Below are 14,684 nucleotides of genomic sequence, written 5' to 3' on the forward strand. Positions count from 1 at the left end.
ATGGTTATAAAAGATCACTGGAAGAATACTGATTCTCATAAACAATACGAGTGTAAATTATTTTCGTAATGATTTTTATAGAGATGAGTTGGTAGTTATTGATATTTTCTTTAGTACTTTTTGGGGAAGAAATGATTTTTCTTTTTTTTTCTTTCTCTTTTCCATTATGATTTTAAAAATCAATAATTATTAACATTTTAATATACAAAGAAGGAAAAAAGAAGACTGTATGTGAAATATAAAATACTAGGTAATATAGTTTGTTTTCCAAAAAGAGCAGGGGCAGCTAGTTGGCACAGCAAATAGAACATATTAAATTTAACAAGATGGGAAGAACACCGCCCTGTTTGTGGCCCCTTCTGAACTTCTTTCTGTTTTCTCCTATGCATTTTAATGTTTTATTAATAATCTTTTCCTTTTTTATGCTATTATTATCTGTTCCCCATTCCCCAACAGAAGCCCATTCTTGTAGTATATATAGTCAAGCAAAGCAAATGCATACATTGGCTGTGTCTGAAAATGCATGTCTCATTCTATACCTCTAGTCTGTCACCTCTGACAAAAAATGGGAAGCATACTTCATCATCAATCTTTTGGAATTGTGATTGGTCAGTGATGAGGTCTTAAGTCTTCCAAAATAATCTTGTTTCCCTGTGTGGTATTCATTGCATAAATTATTCTGATTCTGCTCCCTTTTCTCTGCACTAGTTCATAGAAGTTTTCTAATGTTTCTCTGAATTCATCTCATATCATTTCTTACATATTCTATTACATTTGTGTACTATAATTTGTTCAGTCATTCCTCAATTGATAAGGACTTACTTTATTTTCAGTTTTTTCCTACAACAGTACATGCTGCTATAATTGTATACACATAGGCCCTTTTCCTCTGTCTTTGATGTCATTGGGGTAGTGGTATTACTGGGTCAGAGGATATGCACAGTTGCATGATTTTTTCAGGATAGTCCCAAATTGCTTCCCTAAACGATTGCATTCATTCACGGCTCTACCTGTAATGTTTTGGTATGCTAATTCTCTCACAAATTTTTCCCCCCAAAGGTTTGTATTCCTCCTTTTTTTGATAGCCTAAAAATTCATTCCTCAGTACTCACTTCCAGCATGGATCCCCCCTCCCCTGCATATACTTGGTCTAAAACTGCTGCTCTTATCTTTTTTTTTTCTTCTTCCTCAGGAAGCACATTGGGGATTATCTTGTCAGAGTCTAAATATGGAGGCTCAACTGCCCTTAGTGGAGAAGAGTATTTATTATAGAAATCTAAACAGATCTTCTCATTTTTCATGTCTTTGTTAGCCTTCCTCCAGTTTCATCCTCAAGCATCCCTGGGATGATCTGGCTTTATTAGGTCTCTTATCAAGCTTTCCATAAACTTCTCTTTCCCCCTTCACTTCTTCTTGTTTATGAGGTGATGTTCTTCAAAATGTTCCACCCTCCTCCTCTGTTACGTTTTACAAATAAGTCTTATCTTCTACATTGATAGAAAGGTTAGTGATCTCTTTCAAGCTCTAAGATCCTTTTCACCAAGTTTATGCCTGCTGGCCACCTTGCTCCTCCTCTGCTATCAGAGGCCAATGCTCACATAGTCTCTGATATGAATTATTATTATTTTTTGCTTTTTGGAGGGGGGAGGGCAGGGCAGTTGGGGTTAAGTGACTTGCCCAAGGTCACATGGCTAGTAAGTGTTAAGTATCTGAAGCCAGATTTGTACTCAGGTCCTCCTGACTCCAGGGCTGGTGCTCTATTCACTGCAACACCTAGCCACCCCTGAATTATTAATATTAAGTGATAACTTACTGGCAAATGATTTCTCATATTCATTCCATTTTATAATTATTCACCAGTATGACTTGACTTATATGAGTCAACAAAAGAAAGCCCTACCATATTCCTAATATTTGCAGGGTTTCTTTCCAGTATGAATTCTCTGATGTTGAATAAGATTTTCTCAGTAGGTAAAAGTTTTTCCACATTCATTGCATTCATTATATTTCTTTCCAATTTGAATTCTACTTGTTAAGGGGTCAATCACTAGTTTTTTAAATGTTACATTGTTACTTACTTTGATTTTTTTTTTAATTTTAATCATCTGCTCTGAGATGGAAGAGTTATCAGTTAATGAGTAATTACAAAATTAACAAAGTCCAAAGTCAGAGTTCAGAATTAAGCTCCCCTCAAGAGCCTCTTTCACATCATGGTCATTATTTTTCAACAGTTCCCAGTGCTGGCTATTGCCTGTTACAATTTGCTCCATACCATTAAGTTAAAATTGTCCCATCAGCCCCTCCAGAGGCCATGTTGGCACTCGTGAACAGGCTGAAACCTCAGCTGTCTGGTTGATGCTGACACACTGTCTGCAAGTCCAGGACAAAAGTAGCACAGAAATGTTTTAATTTTTGTCCAGCTGATAGAGTCCAAGGAGCTGACTCCAAGTGGGGAGGATATGGAGGAGGAGAGCAAACTGTACAGGCAAATTATTGGTTGCTTTCCTACTACATTTGGCTCTCAGTGCTCAGCCTATAGTCAGATGCTCCTATACTTTTTTTTTATAATGAACTTTTACTGCTATCTTTTCAGGTTTGGGGGTTGGTTTTTGTTTTTGTTTGTTTTGTTTTGTTTGCTTTTTGGAGGGGGGAAGGTTGGGGTTGAGTGACTTGCCCAAGGTCACACGGCTGGTTTTATGTTAAGTATCTGAGACCAGATTTGGACTCAGGTCCTCCTGACTCCAGGGCCAGTGCTCTATTCACTGCACCACCTAGCTGCCCTTATCTTTTTGTTTTTACATCATTAAATTTCCCTTTCTATTTCTTCCCTTCCCTGCTCCCAGAGAGTTATCCCATCTTCTGTCCTTTTTTCAATTAAAAAATGTCTGTGCTAGCAGAGCTTTTGCTATTTAGTGAAAAGCAGAGTGCCTCTGATCACTTTGGACTTCCTAAGTCTCAGATTTATATTGATTTTTTTTTTCTAAAATTCCTGTGACTTAGAATTGAAGGAGGTCAATGGAAATAGAACCTGACCCTTGAACACCTGATAAGATCTTTTCCTTGATGCAGAGGTTTGCCTTACACAGCCTTTCCATATAGAGCTTATACACATGAACTTTTCAGGCTGATTGGAATATTAAACAGCAGTTAATTTTGGAGCTTCAGTTTGTCCATATTTATACAACTCTTACCTTGTAGGAAAATAAAAGTACTTCAAATACCAGATAAGAGATGGTACTAACTGATTACTCTTCAGCTATCTTGAGACCTTTGCTGGGGGGGTGGGGTTAGTCCATTTTTGCTTCTTATTCTTTGGCACTAAATCCCCATAGTTTGGGAATTTCTCTCCTATGCTCTCCCAGTTGCTTCCCATTTCAGATGGAGGGTATAGAAACAGTAACACTTAATCTCCTAGCATTCGGGGATGCAGTGTGGGTGCATTAGGATGAAATGTTCTTTTCAGTCCAGAAGTGATTTTGATTGAATTTGACTGAAGGAGACAGCCCTAGTGACCTCATATTTTATTTTTGTATCTAAAATGTAAAGCATCTCAAAGATGCTAGACTGAAGGTGATCAGAAGAATTAAAGGCAGTCTCATCATCCTGAAGAACTTGTTTAAGCAAGTCTAGCTTATAGATAAGTGTGATAGGGCTACTGTATTGTTATTATTATCATTAATTAAACCCTGCCAGGTGTTGGGAGATATGTTTCTACGTAGGCTTATACTTAAACATACTATGACATTTTATTTGGATCCTGAAGCATAAAACATCAAAGTTCTTTAAAAAAAAAATTCTCAGGCTCCCTCAGTTAGCTTGTACTTCCTGGTATACACAGAGTATAGGAAGTAACCAGTGAATTCCCCAGTCTGTATTAAGTAACATATCAGTGAATTAAGTCAGAAGCCTAGGTTCTGGTCAGGCTCTTTTAGTCACTACTTGCATAATCTTGATTAAGTTTTTTTTTACCTCTTCAGGTCTCAAGTTTATCATCCATAAAATGAGGATAATAATATTTATACCACCTAATGAAATCATGAGTATTATTTTGTTTACATTGTGTAAACTTTGAAGAAGCAGGGTGTTACTCATGGTAGTTATTAAATCTTGTATTCTGTAGTGCTTTACTCCCTAGGAAAATGATGTTTTATATCTATGTTATTAGAGGCGGCTGATGGCACAGTGGATAGAGCAATGGGCCCAGAGTCAAGAAGACCTAAGTTCAAATTCGGCTTCAAGTACTTACTAACTGTGTGACCTTGGGCAAGTCACATAACCCCAATTGCCCTACCTTCACCCTCAAAAAAAAAAAAGCCTACACCCAGCAAAGGGCTGCAGGTCTATCATTTGAGGGTCACGTTACTTGAATTTTTTTGACCACAGCAATTCTATAAGACCATTCACCGTGATGAAGCACAGATCCTGGAAGAGTGTGTGTGTACATGTGCATGTGTATGTGCTTGTGTATTATAATCCTTTCCCTCTCATCTCTAGTTATTCTGTAGAAAATACATGTAGAATGATGTGGGAATTTGTTATGCTTCACTATGTATTTTTGTTACAAGAGTTTTCTTTTTTCCTTTTAAATTGGATTTGGGGGCGAGGGAAAAAACATTTGTTAATTGAAAAATAAAATAAAGGTTTTAAAAAGAAAAGGCATGTAGATGATTGTGAATTAAAGCTCTATAGCTATATTTGTTCTGACTGAATTATGTCTCTGTGTGACTTAGTATGCAGAGTATCATAACCTAGGACATTTCCACCAGTTCTTAGTAATTTAAACTTAAAAATCTTTCTGTTGTGTTGAATCATTGACATTTGTACATCCCTCTGAGGTTTACAGGCTGCTTAGTGTGCATGGCTTGTCCATGACCACACCGCTATCACACTGTAACATGGGCTCCTTTCCTGCCTCTCCTGAGGTTGCCACTCTATCCATCCTGCTACTAGCACTTACTTTCCTTTTTTTTTTTTCAGACTCTTAATATTTGAATGTAGATTCAAGTTCAGGTGGCAGTATTGTTTAAATTACATACTGCAATTGTGAAAAGGTAATGGGAACCTTTAGAACCCTTTAAACTAGACTCCTCTTACAGATGAGGAAACTGAGTCCCAGAGACTTACAGTAACTTGCCTAAGCGTGATAGGCAGTTACTGAACTTGACTGTTCCAGAAGAGTAAAGGAATCATTGGAGGCTTTTTTGGCCCTTTTCAAGGGATTCTTAGGAAGATAAAAATGAAACCATGACTTCTGGCCTATGAGTGAAATCTCTGAATTCCAAGTATAGCTCCGCTGTTGATTCTGCATTTACACTTTTCCTTTAGTGTAAAAAGTGGAGCTCTCATCTTTTCTACACAGTTCAGCACTTGAATTGACAGGAGATTGTTTGCCAATTATTCTTTGGATGTTAAGTCTTGACACTTCAACTAGTTCTTTGCAAAGACTGGCTTTTCTTCTGTTTCTTGTTCATCTCCCACAGTACCAGCTTCATAGTAGAGGCTCAATAAATACTTGTTGACTTATGTAGGACTTGGCCAGAAACTGTTGCTTTTGTCTGATAATTGTAGTACATTTGTCACATGAAGTATTGGCCAAGAACTTTGAGTTCTTCCTGTAAATTTGCCTTCTTCCAACCAGCTCTCTGCAAATGCAAGGGAGCAAGTTATACTTTCCTCTTGGCTGTAGAAAGAATACAAATAGTCACTTAATTTGAACACCAGATATTCTGATTTTATTTTGCACTGAAAAAGAGCACCTGCCCTTTCCTCTGAAATGTCCCCTCATGTGGACCCTCCGTTTAGAGGCCTCCATCCCAAAGCATGGTTTCTCTGGCCCAGCAAGACCAGCTGCATCACTGCCTAAGTTGGAAGATGTATCTGCTGTGTATGGATTGACAACACCAGCTTCATGGTGTCCACTCTCAGTAATGGAAATACAGATTTGTGTTTTAAGGGGAATGTATTCTGCATTCACCAAATACTTTTGGAGTAGAGAAGCTTGGTGCCATAAATAACTCTTCCGGGATCTGTGAGCAGCACTGGCAGAGCTGGGCTCTAGAAAGCCAAATACTCCGAGATTGAAAAACCAAGGTATGTTCAGGTCAATGACACAGGATTGTTATATATTATTTCACATTTTGCATATTAGTAATGCAGAGGCACTGAACAAGAAAATTAGGCAACAGTGGCACAGTGAAAGTGCCAGACTTGGAGTCAGAAACACATGAATTCAAATTCTGCCTAATTTTCCTAACTGTGATTCTGAGCAAGTCATTTTACCTACCATAATTTCAGTTTCTTTTCTGTAAAATTTGGATAATTCTGTAAAATGTGGATAATAATAACCCCTCCTTCATGGGCTTGTTGTGAAGATCAAATGAGAGCATATGCAAGACACTTTGAAACCCTCAAAGTGCTATTTAAATGGCTACCTGTCATTACTGGTGGTGTGATTGTTTAGTGTTGTGTGTGTTCAGTGGGCATGTACCATGATAGCATCTATTCTGTTCATGGGAATTAGATCTTCAATGCCAATATCTGCTTAAAAATGACTTATGTCCAAAAGACAGAGATGAAGTTTACATTGGACAGCAGGAATCTAGGGAGTCTTCAGTCTTAACTTGCTTGTCTTTTCCTTAATTAATTTCAACTAGGAAAAATGACCCTCCTGCCCTCACAAAAGTCTGTCCATTTTATGGACAAGTGGCAGGCCTGGAGCTGGAGTTTTTAATAAGAAATGTTTACTAAGGTGACCTAGTAACAGTAGGAGGTACAAAACAAATATCCATTCAACCCCCCAAAGTCTGTGACCCACTCCCCTTTCAGGACAAACAGAGTCCAAGAGAAAGTGGGCCCAAACTCAGAGAGCACATGGAGCAGGGCAAGAGGCATAACCTACGGCTCCTTGTGGCTAGAAATCCTTCTCCCCATCATGAGCTACACATGAAATTCCTCATAGGCACAGCATAATTTCCTGCTGGACTTTCTATAGAATCTTGACACTATCTCCCTCAATGTATCTTGTTTGTCCTCAGTTCCCTTTGCAGACACTGCCATGGGTCACTGCTGTTCCTGTGACACTGCCAGGACACCAATGGAAAGTCCAAAATCTTTTCTCTCTTTCACATGGACCTCTTCTGATCAGAGGAAGGGGAAAAGGAAGAGGAGGTGAAGGTACTCTCATCCCTGTCCTTCACCCCACCCAAACACTGAGCCATTGCTTCTCAGGGGCTTGGCTTGACTGAAGGCTTTCATCAGTAAGCCACCAGATGCCTCAGTGCTCAATTCCAGTCCAGCTTTCTAGTTTTATACAAATCCCAAAGAATGTAACCAGTCTCTTCCACCAATCCAAACATACTGAGGAAATTCTGCCTATCTTATCAAGCTACTTTCAAGGACTTGGAAAGCAATCACTTTTTAGCATCTAATCTAAAGCCTTTGATCAATAGATTAAATGGGGGTGTTGTCACTGTGCAGGTTACAGCTTCTTAGAGCCACAGTGAGAGATGGGTGGCAAGTAGACACCAAAGGTGGATGAGCAGCCCTGAAAAGATTCCACGAGACACCACAGCAGAGATGCTAGTCTTTGGACACATATACAACCAGGCTGAAGGTAACTGATGGGCCTCAAACCTGTCAGTGAGTCGGAGGGATGTCTACCCCAAGCATGTAAAGACTTCCCCCAGTGGAATGGGCAGATGAGAACAGTTTTGTTCCATGACCACAAAGGCAGCTGAAGCAGATGCTGTGGAGCTCTTGGAGCTTGGTCAGTGGTCATCCGCTGCGTCCTGAGCCATCACCAACTGTCTTCCATGACTCAGGAAGAGAGAGTGAGGCTGACAGCTGTGTGTGACTCTGCCTCACTTAAATCCAGTTCATTCAGGAGTCAAGAATCATCCTGTGATGTTATTGGGACCTCTTTGAAAATGAAGGGCAAACAACAAGATTCAACAGAAGTATTTTCAATTGGTTAAGATATCAGGGACTAGTATCTCATTAGGTTTTTCATTTGTTTTGTTTTGTTTTTTAAGGAGTGTGGAGTGAATGGGTGATTGATTGATTCTGTTGATTCCTGCACACTTACCCTCAGTTTAGTAACTTCAGGAGTATAGTTACAAATTGGTATTCTAAAATGGTTAGACCAATTCATGGCTCTAGCAACAATGTATTTGTGTTCCTATCTTCCCAAAGCTCCTCCAACAATTATCATTTTCATCTTTCTCAGTCCAGAATCTCAGAGTTGTTTTAATTGACATCGTATATCATTGTTGTTATTATTATCGTTATTATGGTAGGTGGGTGGTGCAGTGCATAGAGCACTGACCCTGGAATCAGGAGGACTCATTTTCCTGAGTTCAAATATGGCCTCAGATACTTCCTAGCTGTGTGATCCTGGGCAAGTCACTTAACCCTGTTTGCCTCATTTTCCTCATCTATAAAATGAGCTGGAAAAGGAAATAACAAACCACTTTAGTATCTCTGCCAAGAAAACCCCAAATGGGATCACAAAGAGTCAGGCATGACTGAAATGACTAAGCTTTCTTATTACTAGCAATTTGGAACATTTTTTCATATGGTCATTGATATTTGACATTTTTTCTTTTGAAAGCTATAAATATCCTTTAACCACTTATTTTTTTGTTTTTAAAAAGAAACAGCCCCAAATTTGTCAGTCAAGAAGCATTTATTGGGGCAGCTAGGTGGCACAGTGAATAGAGCACCAGCCCTGGAGTCAGGAGGACCTGAGTTCAAATCCAGCCTCAGATACTTGACACACTTACTAGCCGTGTGACCTTGGGCAAGTCACTTAACCCCAATTGCCCTTCCCTCCCCCCTCCAAAAAACAAAGAAGCATTTATTAAGCTCTTACCTTATACTAGGCACAATAGTGAAATCATGGGTTTTCTTACATTAGAGAGTCATATGGTCAGATCTAACCAAGAGGCAATGCTACTTGTGGAACTGAACTGTGTAGTTTCTGAGGCCTTTAGGCCTCAGGGGCGGGGGGGAATATCAAAGGTAAGGTCAAGATTTCAAAGAACATTCCTAAAATGGCTGACATGGGGATTTAGAACTGCTTCCAGGAAGTTAGATTAGACAGTATTGTCATCTTTAAAACTATAATAGTGATAAACTACTGAGAAGAGCAAAGCACAATTGCTTCCCATGCTAATGAAGAGCAAGATATATTTTAGTTAGAAAATTACTTTGTGAGTCCAAGCTTGGAACTCCTTTTTTGCCTCATGTGAAAGAATTAAAATTTCTGTGAAGACTCAGAAGCCTACATTTGATTAATATTCTGGTAGCAAAAGCTCATTCAAATGTCATGACCTTGAGAGTGGGGACCATGTTTCCCACTTGCTTTAACAGGGTCTGGAATAGTGCCATGTGCAAATAGGTACTTCAAAATGTTTGTGAACTCTGTAGACCTCAAGGAGCTCTTGGACAGGCATTTGCCAAAATTCACCTGGGCCAGGGGCCTTAAACTCATCAGCTTAGCTCTGTTTCAGAACCCACTTATCTTGGATTTCAGTTCCTTTTTAATTCCTTTATAGACTTAGGATTGTTGATAGCAAATACAGAAACACAAGAGGAATTGAGTAGTTCTGCTTTCTTTCTGATATTGTTTACCCTTATCCCATATACTCAGACATCAGTCCTGCCCTTTTCTTGTTCTTTGAGCGTAGCTTCAAAATCTTTTCTGTTGTACAAAGCAATGTTTGACAGCCTTATGTAATGCTGGGTTTGAGCTGCCTGAAGCTAATGTTACTAGGACTTAACCACTCTTTTGTATTGCTACTATCAGTGTGACCTCTGATTTCATATTCTGAACGTGACCTATATTAATAAGAGAGGCAGCTAGGTGGTACACTAGATAGAGTGCTGGTCCCCTGAAGTCATGAAGGCCTGAATTCAGCTACTAGTTGTGTGACTCTGGGCAAGTCACTTAAGCCATTTGCCTCAGTTTTCCTCATCTGTAAAATGGCAATAATAATTGCACTTACCTACCAGAGTTGTTGTAAGGATCAAATGAGATATTAATTGTAAAGCATGTGTCACAATGTATGGTACGTAGTAAGCACTATATAAATGCTAGATATTATCATTATTATTATTAGGATCTTTTAAAATCAGAGCTCAATGGAGAGCTCCCCATTCCCTCATTGAAATTATTTAAGGTTGTATTTTCTAAACAAAAATCCTAGAGAATAAGCAAAGATAGTAATTGAGACAATTTATAGCCAAAGTAAAGTTGCAGGTTACAAAATAAATCCTCAAAAATCAATAGCATTTCTATATAATAATAAGACAGAAGAAGCAATAATAGAAAGAAATAATAGAAAATTCCAAATCATTCAAAATGTATAAAATATCCAGGGATTGACTTACCAAAGTACCTGGAAGACTTGAATAGATTCACTTACAAAGTGCTCCTAAAAGAAATGAAGAAAAACTTTAACAGTTGGAGAAATATTCAGTGCTCAGGGGGATGCTGTGCTAATATAAGAAAAATAACAATGCTATCAAAATACATTTACACTTTTAATGTTATACCAACAAAATCACCAGTGGACTTTATAGGACTCAATAAAATAATAAAATTCATTGGGAAAAATGAAAGATCTAAAATATCAAGGGAACTGATGAAAAGAAATAGGGGTGAACAGGAGAATATCACTTCCAGACTTCAAACTATATTATAAAATGGCAGTTTTCAAAGCCATCTAGTATTGGATGAAAAAGATAGATCAACAGAACAGACTAGCCAAGGGAGAATCAGCAACAATAAAATAAAATAACCCAGTGTTTGTTAAAGTGGGAAACAAATTACCTAGGGAAAAAAACTCCATGTATTTTAAAAATTGCTAGGAAAACTGGAGAGCAGAATGGCAGAAATTAGGCTTAAACTAACACAAATTAGAAAAGAAACATCATATACCTCTCACTGCTCTGCATTAGAGACATATTCTGACCCAAATGAGATAGAGGGAATTACAAAAGATAAAGTGGACAACTTGGATTACTTAAGACTGAAAAGCTATGCAGACAAAATTAATGCACCTAGGGTAAAGGGAGGTGGTTGAATAGAAAGAAAAATCTTTATCAGATTTCTCTGGTAAGGATTTGGTATCCAAGACATAAACAATAAAGATTTTTTTAAGACTATAAACAATCTATCAGTAAACATTTATTAAGTGCCTACTATGTGCCAGGCACTGTGCTGAGTGCTGGAATGAATAAACAGTTCTCATAAGATTTGCAAAGTATTTACAACCACATGAAAAAATGCTCTGAATCACTAACAAGAAGATAAGTGCAAATCAAGCTTTCACCTTATATCCTGCAAATTGGTAAAAATGACCAAAAAATGGCAATAGTCAGTGTTGGAGGGATTGTAGAATGAAAGATCAAGCAGGACTCAGAGGAGATGTGAGAGGATGCCTCCAACCCACCTCTTTGTGGAGATAGGAGGGCTGCAGGTGTCACATGGCTGCACTTTCAATGTGCTAATCAGCTGTGCTAATTTTTTTCCTCTAAAAAAATACTGTTTATCATATGGGAAAAGACAAATGCTATTTATCTCTGGGAAGGGGAGGGGGAGGGATATTTAGAATAACTATGATGATGTAAGAAATGGAAAATGTCAATAAAAACTCATTTAAAAAAAAAAGAGGTACTAAACAAATCCATACACACTTATCCTGCCAGAACAGGGTTGTATTCTGTAGTGTGCTCCAGCAGCCATTAGTTTCTCATGATGGACTAATGAGCAATTTTATTATTCCCATATCTTTAATAGGTTTTCCTGTTCCATTGAGCTTCTGGATACTTCTTTATCCTTTTCATTATTTCTGTATTCATGAGTGGCATTAACATTGCAGCTGGTACCTGAGCAGTCTTTTTCTTTTTCTCATTCTCTTCATTTTAGATGGAAATTTTATACCATTTTCTGCTGACCCCTTAGACTGGTAAAGGGTATCAGCATTATTTAAATACATTTAGTGATTTCCACTAGCTTTGCGATGAAGCAAAAGGAATAAAGAACCACACTTGAGAGAGGCCAGTGTTCTTTTCTGCAGTTGTGTTGTGTTGTGGGGTGTATGTGTGTGTGTTTCAGTCTCTATGCATGTCTTCACCTTTGGTTATAATGTTGAAAGAAGCTTTAAAACACATTAATCTTCTTTGAAAGGAAGATACCCTAAGGGATTTGGGAAACCTCAATTCACAATAATTCATTAATAAATATAGTTTGGAGAACTGATATAACTTTTTTTTTAATAACTGGTCAGATTGCCAGTTCTTGATTATCTGTGCTTGAGGGAACATTGGTATGAGTTATCCAAAGCCAAACTTATTTGTTTCTTTCCTTAAGAACTAACACAGTTATTATATGTTTCTTGTGACTCACAGTGTGTTACAGTATCTCTATTTTACACAGAAGGAACATTAGAGGTTTGCTCAGTATCACATAGTGGCAAAGCCCAGGGATACAGTTTGAGCCTTCTGATTCTTAGGTAAGGTGAAAAGACCATTGGCCTCAGAGGTGACTAGTTTCTTACTAGCCAAATGACTTTGGGTAAGTTACCTCTCTGAGCCTCAGTTTCTCTATTTGTAAAATGAGGTTATAATTCCTGTACTTGGATCTCACTGGGTTGTAATAACAACAGTACTTTATGAAAGGTAAAACATGACACCATTTTTTCATTCTATGCTAAATTCTCTGTAATTCCCAAAAGCAGACCCTTCCATCATGCACATGTTTATCCTGTGCTCTGTGTCAGGAATGTTCCAGGATTGTTCTTACATACTAATTACCCTCTCCTATGATGACATGTTGGCATGTGGTAAAATTCTCCCTTTTCTCTCCCTTTTAGTTTGAACGTCAGGACCCTGTCAATGGACGAATCACTGAGAGGCAGTTTGGTGGCATGTTGCTGGCCTATAGCGGGGTCCAGTCCAAGAAACTTAAAGTGATGCAGAAGCAGCTCAAAAAACATTTCAAGGATGGGAAGGTGAGTAGTTCTGACTGAAACAGGAGAAGCTGCCATAGATGTGGTTCCCAGTCTACATCGGCCCAGCCCAGCAAGGTGTCTGTCACTCCCACAAAACCTCCAGCACTTATGTTTACCCACCATCTCTAGTACCATTTCAGCATGATGCATGCAGACCCCAAATCGACTTGAGAATCCCTACTGTTTGTACAAAAGCTACAGTCCATATCGACCATCTTTCAAGGACTTCTTTACTTCCTTTTGACTTTTCTTTCTTTTCCCAGCCAACCCCCCTTGGTGCTTTGTGCTCTGCATTGCCACCCTATAGCACTTTGGGAAATGTAGTCTTTTTCTATGCTGCCAATAATTATCCCTTGACATTTAATGTTTTTGTCTATTCAGAATGCTTCGACCTTGAATTACAGAATTTAGAACCAGAAACAACTTTAGAAAGTATCTAATCTAATTTCATTTTACATCTGAGTAAGTTGAGGGGTCTTGTGACTTGTTAATAGACACAGAAAGTAGCAGAGTAAGACTTGGAATCCATACCCTTTCAAAGTGGGTTCAGATCCATTGGTCTTTCAGCTTCTCAGTGCCTCTCTCTGCCTCAGTGTAATAGCTTTGAACTAATCATCCTGCTCAGATTAACCACAGACAGCTATTAGCATGCTCGGGTACAGGCAGGCAGGTAACCTGCATTTATTAAGAGCTTATCATGTGCCAGGACCATGCTAACCACTGGGGATACAAATGAAAGCAAAAAGAAAGTCCCTGCCCTCAAAGAGCTTACACTCTAATTCGGGAGGACATAAAAGGAGGCTAAAGTGGGGTGAGAGAGCAACATGGAGGAATGAAGCCTGAGCCCTTCCCCAACATGGAGGCCCCTAAGGGATCCTTAGGGAGAAGGGGGCTAGCATGGGGTTAGGGGAAGGAGGGGTTGTGTGTGAATAGAATGACAGTGGCCAAGAGTGATAGGTATGACCTTAAAGAGACCAACTTTCTGATGTAGGTTGGTAAGATAGACAGAATTCTGTTTTATTGCTTGAGAAAATAAACAACCATGGTTAAAAGACTCTCACACAGACAGGTAGTGTCAGAGCTGGGCATCTAAAGGCAGAGTGGAATAGAGACAACAATGCTGGTTTAGAAATCAAAAGACCCTGCTCTGTAACCTCAGGAAAACTGCTCGCCCTTCCTGGACCCAAGGCTTCCTGCTTAAAAAGTGAAATCTCAAAGATTTCTGATGACACTACCATCTTATGATTTTGTAATTCCCAACTCAAGCCCCATGCTCCTTCCTTTAGACTGGATTAGCCTCTTGGAAAATAGACAGGAAGCTAACCTGAAATAAAAAATTGGCCATATCACAGTAACCCGCCATTGGTAGAGTTGTTAATTGATCCAGACATTCTAGAAAGTAATTTGAAAACATTGAAAAAAGTAATTAAAATGCCCATATCTTGACACAGAGATCTTGCTGCTGGGCACATACCCTAAGGAAGTCACCTGGGTAAAAGTTTGTGGGGTGAATATATGAATATACAATAGCGATTAGTGTCTCTTTTATCATTTTAGTAAGGTACTTCTTGTCATAGCAAAGAAGTAGCAACAAAATATGTGTACCTTTTTTGGAGGGATGACTAAAGAAAAGTATTATTCTGTTTAAAAACTAATAAAGAATATAAAGCA

At 38.6% G+C, this 14,684-nt stretch overlaps 1 protein-coding gene across 2 annotated transcripts in view; it reads left to right on the plus strand.

Moving 5' to 3' along the window:
• Positions 1–14,684, plus strand: part of MICU1 (mitochondrial calcium uptake 1) — a 271,908-nt gene that overhangs the window by 203,744 nt on the left and 53,480 nt on the right. For both annotated transcript variants that reach the window (XM_069071075.1, XM_069071076.1), the window contains exon 9: positions 12,876–13,013. In XM_069071075.1, coding sequence (XP_068927176.1) covers positions 12,876–13,013 — 138 coding nt within the window. The remainder of the gene's footprint in view (positions 1–12,875; positions 13,014–14,684) is intronic.

This window comes from Petaurus breviceps, unplaced genomic scaffold (genome assembly GCF_028583685.1).
Source record: "Petaurus breviceps papuanus isolate PSGF00001 unplaced genomic scaffold, PetGlider_PUasm1.0 90825, whole genome shotgun sequence".
Taxonomy (NCBI): domain Eukaryota; kingdom Metazoa; phylum Chordata; class Mammalia; order Diprotodontia; family Petauridae; genus Petaurus; species Petaurus breviceps.